Consider the following 5,176-nt stretch of genomic DNA (forward strand, 5'->3'; position numbering starts at 1 on the left):
GTTAATGCATATGTCAAAACTCCAGATTCTCGAGATCAAATAGCCGAATGAGCTTAATAAATTCTCTACGTTTCTCCTATATACCAGAAGAATCATGAACTCGCCCTCCGCTGTAGCCTAAGCCGATAAATAGTTGGATCTAGTTTAAAACAATGCGCATGAATACTCTCTTGGGAGTTGGGCCACACGCACACGTTGGAACAACGCACGGCCATTTTTGTCGAATAAACGAAAGAGGAAGCCTTTACATCGCATATGTCCATGCCAACAGGCCGGCCGTGTGGCTGGTTGCACCCTCGCATGCACTTCAAAGAACGTGGAGCTGGCATCCAGTCCATGCCAACCAACCCTCATCATCTACAGCCTCCTTGAAAAAGAAGGCCCGGGAATTCATTAGAAAAGGGATGCTAGGTCCCAAAGGGATTTGTTACAGCATCACATGAGAGGGAAACCGAGGGGCCGAGCAGCAGAGCGAGGAACCGCAGTAAATGGAATGGTACTGTAGACTGTAGAAATATTTATGATACAAGATGGGACGCTACATTTGTCAGATAGTGGGTGATAAATTTCTGGTACGGTGTGACAGAGAATTAGATCTCTCTCAGAGTAGCTGTTGGGAAACAGTTCTAAAAAGTTTTACAAACTACACTTTACACGGGGGACGGATTAACACTTTCGGGTTCTTTCAGGAAGAGTAACCGGATCTACAGTTAGTTTGTGGAGCTATCGGTGTCTGAATGGTCTGTGGAGGTATCAGTCTCTGAATGCCCTGCACATTATGCCGCTCGCCGTCTCGAGACTAATCTTAAACAAATATGAAGTGTTTTTCTTAAGAGAGAGCTAAAATAGGTGTAGCTGTTTCAATCATATGGATTCATGCTCTTTCTATCAAGAGAGAAACCATCATTGAAAATTCCTGAAATAACACTTTCACCCTGGAATTCCACAGTTTCCTCTTCATTTACCCGCGTTTCCATCATAAGATCCTGTTTAATCACCATAAGTTTAGTTTCCTCTTCATTTACCCTGGAATAAAGCATTGATATAATATAGGATTTAGACACATAATAGGTGCAGCAAAATCACACAACCAATTATCAAGCAGACCATAAAACTCATTCAATCAACCAAATAATGCAACTGTGTTGGCCTGTACCGAAATCATCAAATCACTGCTCTTGATGATAAAACAACTCTCTCTCCATCCAAAGAAACCACAAATTCCATGTCTCCATCTTAAAAAATACAGAGATATCAATCCTTTTAACAAGAGTTTTTAAGTATTCTATTTTCCCCCAAAACCTGCCAGCGAACAATCACTATCCCAAAATTGTCGCTCACATTATCACAATCCTTCTACCTAACTTTCCAATTACGCATCTCGCCATCTCCTAACAGACACCAGATTTTGGAACCCAATAAGCAAAGCTTCTCTACTTAAAATTTTTTGATCTTTATTATTTTCTAGTCAAGCAACCCCTCTATCAGTTTCTGTGGAGTATTTCTCCAAAAGAGTTCTGCTGGTGCATTTCTTTTAATTATTAATTTGATATTCGTAAATTTTAGGTTGGTTCTCATGCCAAGTGCTTAGCACTTGATAAAGTAATCCATTATTGTCATCATTTTAGTCTGCTTTATAGCACAGTTGTCCACGATAAATTCTGGAGGAATTGTACGTTGTTTCTTCGACAAAGTTTAGATGACAAATGTGAACTTTATGGGGACTCAATCTATCCACTGTACTATAATATATTCAATTACATTTGCTAGCATCATGTTTAAAATTCCATAATTTTACTACGAATGTTTAAAATTCCATAATTTTATTACATTGCATTTTATCATGTCTGCACAAAACAGAGAGCATGGTCATAATTAATCAACCAACTAAAACATTTTAAGACTCAATACCGCCTTTCTATTCAAGGAAACCTTCAACATTTCCTTACAGTCCTTTGCCTATGACATGAACAGAAATCACATCTAGTGAACTGCTATAACTACATCATATCACCCTTCCCCTCCTACGTTACAAACTTCAACGCCATGAGGGTAAACTAATCTTCATAGAAATATAATAGTTATCACATATCGCTATTGCTAGCAGGCACATAAGTCCAAAAGTCATCCACAGACCGGTTCTCATATGTACCAATTTAATAACCACAATTGTTGAAAAATATTGCTCTGGCATTTTATGCAAACAGGTAAAGAAGTTTTCAAACCATTGAGTGCTTTTGGTGCTACACATACATATAAAAGCAATTACCTGAATAAAACTCCAGGAAACTAAACCTGCATTTTCATCCCTGAGAATATGGAAAATACAATCTTAATTCGTCTCTCTTAAAGATCAAACGAGTATATACAAGAAAAAATACAGAGAATTCAATAAAAAATTAACAGAAATCATTGTTTGAAATTTTCCAAGAGGTTTAAGCTCTTTAGATGAAACAACTTCGATAATCAAACCCCTACAAGCTTGAGCTCGACATCCCTACCGTAAATTTCCAAAAGGGAGCTCAAGAGATGTAATATAAGGGAGAAGCAAAACTGAGTTTGTGCGAATAGAAATATTGCACATACCAATGTGTTGTAACCGCCATAAACAACAACTCTATATTTTACTGTAAGCATTCGCATATAAAACACATACAAGCAGCAACAATATCTTAAATAAATAAATAAAAATAATAAATAAAGCAGATAGCTGAACTGCACCAGTAAAGACCCATTAAAAGATATTCAGTGTTCAGAACATGAAATATTGAAACGAATTGGGTTCTTTATTTGCTTAGTCGAAGCTACACAATTCTCAACTAATGTAGAAGCATTAAAAAGGAAAAAGGAAAGGAGAAAGAAAGCAATTCTTGCGAATAACCCAACAAAAAAATGATAAAGAAGCTGGAAGTGTGATTACGACCTTGCGAGTTTTTGTAATCGGTTACCGATCACCACCACTGATGAACAAGAACGCCGCTCTTCCTGAGCGAAGTGAACAGCCTCAGGCACTCTCCGTAGGTGTTCCTGTACTTGGGCGTCCTCTCCCCAGGGCAGCACCTCTGCCACCGGTTATAGTGGCACTCCAGAAAGAGCTCATCTATCAAAGAGATGACCCCGGTCTCGAACAGCCTCGGCACCAGATCGAACTCTGTCCCCTCCACGTCCATCTTCATGACCACAAAATCCTTATCCGATACCGTCCTCTTCAACCACTCAGCAAAATCAAATCCATGAATCGTATGCAGCTCCCCGGACGACACACCTTCGGAGGGCCCACGGACCGGCCTAATCCGACCCATTCCACGGCCACCTTTCTCTTTCTCGGCATCATGCTGCTCCGGGTCATGATTGATCTCGAACGTCAGGGTCTCGTTACGCACCCACGCAGCGAAGGGCAGCAACTTGACATTCTTCTTGGCCGCATACTCGTCATGGAACGCCCGGTCGGCCTCGATGGCATAGATATCGAAGGTGTGGTTCTGCTTGGGGTACTGCTTCCTGAACCAGCTCCCAATGCTTGAGCCGTAGCTCCGGGAACCGACGTCGACATACACGTACCTCCGCTTGAAGCTTATATCCGCCATAGATGGAAGGTATTTGATGTTTTTGATGTTTCTCTTCAGGGCGATCCATGGCTTCAATGGCTCCTCTTTGATCAGAGGCTCCGCGGATTTTAGAATTTGGAGCTTGTGCTCAGGGATGGAGAATCTGTTCGCGGAATTGCCACCGGAGGAAGGATTGGAATTCTCTCCATTGAAGGAGAGAATCTCACTGTCGAATTTCTTCTGGAATACGATCTCGCGGAGGGCTGAGGACGAATCTGGGCCGTCGATCTCGCGGGAGCGGAGCTTCACGCAGGAGGGGAAGAGATCGGCGAGGGAGTGAAGGCTGTACGCGTCGCCGGCGGAGGTGGTGAGGACGGCCAGAAGCCCTTCGGGCTTCATCTTCCGCTCGATTTCCGCGGCGAGATCCGCCGGCCGCTTGGACCGGTCGAGGCTACGGCCGGCGAAGACGAAGTCGAAGGTGCCGTTGCGGAACGGCAGGTGGAGGAGGTCGCCGCCGGCGACGACCAGCGGCGGGGCCTTCTTCTTGGCGACGCCGACGGCGTCGGGGACGCCGATCTCCTTGAGGGCGAGGACCTCCTGGCCGACGGGGGTGTCCACGCAGAGGGACTTGGCCGTCTGGGAGAGGAAGCCCTCCACAAGGAGGTCCTGGAAGATAGCGGAGTAGTAGTCCACAGCCTTGCGCCACTCCCGGGTGGTCCAGAGGGCGGGCGTGGTGGCGGCGGAGCCGGCGGCGACGCGGACGAAGGCGGCGGTGCCGGCGGAGACAGAAGCACCGGCGCCGGCGATGCTGAGGCCGTCGCCGGGGAAAGAGAAAATGCAGAAGTCGCCGGATTTGCAGGGCCCACCGTACACGGTGACGACGTAGACGAAGCGGAGGAGGAGGACGAAGACGCCGAAGAGCAGCACGCGCACCACGATGTTCTTCACGGAGCTGGATCTCGCCCCCGGCTCCATGGCCGGAAAAGAATAGCAAAGAATCAGTGTTAAAAAATAAAAGAATCCAAACCCTAAATCTAGTCCCAGCCGGAAACCTAATCGCGTAGTCGAAGAGGATTTAGCGGGAGCAGAAGCGGGCGGAGGTGTGGTTAGCGCCGACGAGGGAGCGGGGGGGAGGCGAGGAGCGGATAAAGAAGGGTTTCTTGGAAATAAAATGGGAAACCATGGTGTAGTCCGTTGGGTTCTCTAGCCGCTTCTTTCTCTCATGAGATCGTCGCCGGTCCTGGCACTCGCTTTTTTCCTCTCGCGTCGCCGGTCCCTTTTGTGGACGGTTTCCTTACCAATGCGGATTTATAGCATACAACGGCCCAAGAATGCAAGTTCCAACGCGTCCCTGCCCGAAACCGCGTCAGATATCGCCACTGTCTTTCGCGTAAATATCCACAATGCCATCACTTTCGGAGGAGGGCAGGGTTCGCTGGAATTAATCCGGGTCTGACGGTCTGGGCCCCGTTCTATATTCCCAGAGCGGTAGGTCAAAAGGTATTCAAAAAAAAAAATAATTTGGAGGTAACCTGAGGTCCACTACTCTGATGTGATCTGGACCGTCCATTAGGTGATCCACTTATGATGGATGAACCAGATGGTGTTTTCTTTATCACAGGACCCCG

General features: G+C 45.9%; 1 protein-coding gene across 3 annotated transcripts; it reads right to left on the reverse strand.

The window, feature by feature from the left end:
* Window positions 1-485: 485 nt before the first annotated feature.
* On the reverse strand, window positions 486-4,829 carry LOC103717510. 3 transcript variants are annotated; one of them, XR_005510936.1, is made up of 3 exons: window positions 2,924-4,829; window positions 2,270-2,309; window positions 486-986 (listed from the first exon to the last, which is right to left on the reverse strand). XR_005510936.1 is itself a non-coding variant. In XM_039124335.1 (2 exons), exon 1 carries the CDS (start codon window positions 4,521-4,523, stop codon window positions 2,952-2,954), a length of 1,572 nt encoding a protein of 523 aa, XP_038980263.1. In that variant the 5' UTR covers window positions 4,524-4,829; the 3' UTR covers window positions 486-986; window positions 2,924-2,951. The 3 variants fall into 3 exon arrangements, 2 of the variants coding, with proteins under 2 accessions (XP_038980263.1, XP_038980264.1); XM_039124335.1 differs by lacking the exon at window positions 2,270-2,309; XM_039124336.1 differs by lacking the exon at window positions 2,270-2,309 and having other exon boundaries at window positions 486-1,026.
* Between the last annotated feature and the right edge of the window lie 347 nt (window positions 4,830-5,176).

Source organism: Phoenix dactylifera, chromosome 3, assembly GCF_009389715.1.
Source record: "Phoenix dactylifera cultivar Barhee BC4 chromosome 3, palm_55x_up_171113_PBpolish2nd_filt_p, whole genome shotgun sequence".
NCBI classification, from domain to species: domain Eukaryota; kingdom Viridiplantae; phylum Streptophyta; class Magnoliopsida; order Arecales; family Arecaceae; genus Phoenix; species Phoenix dactylifera.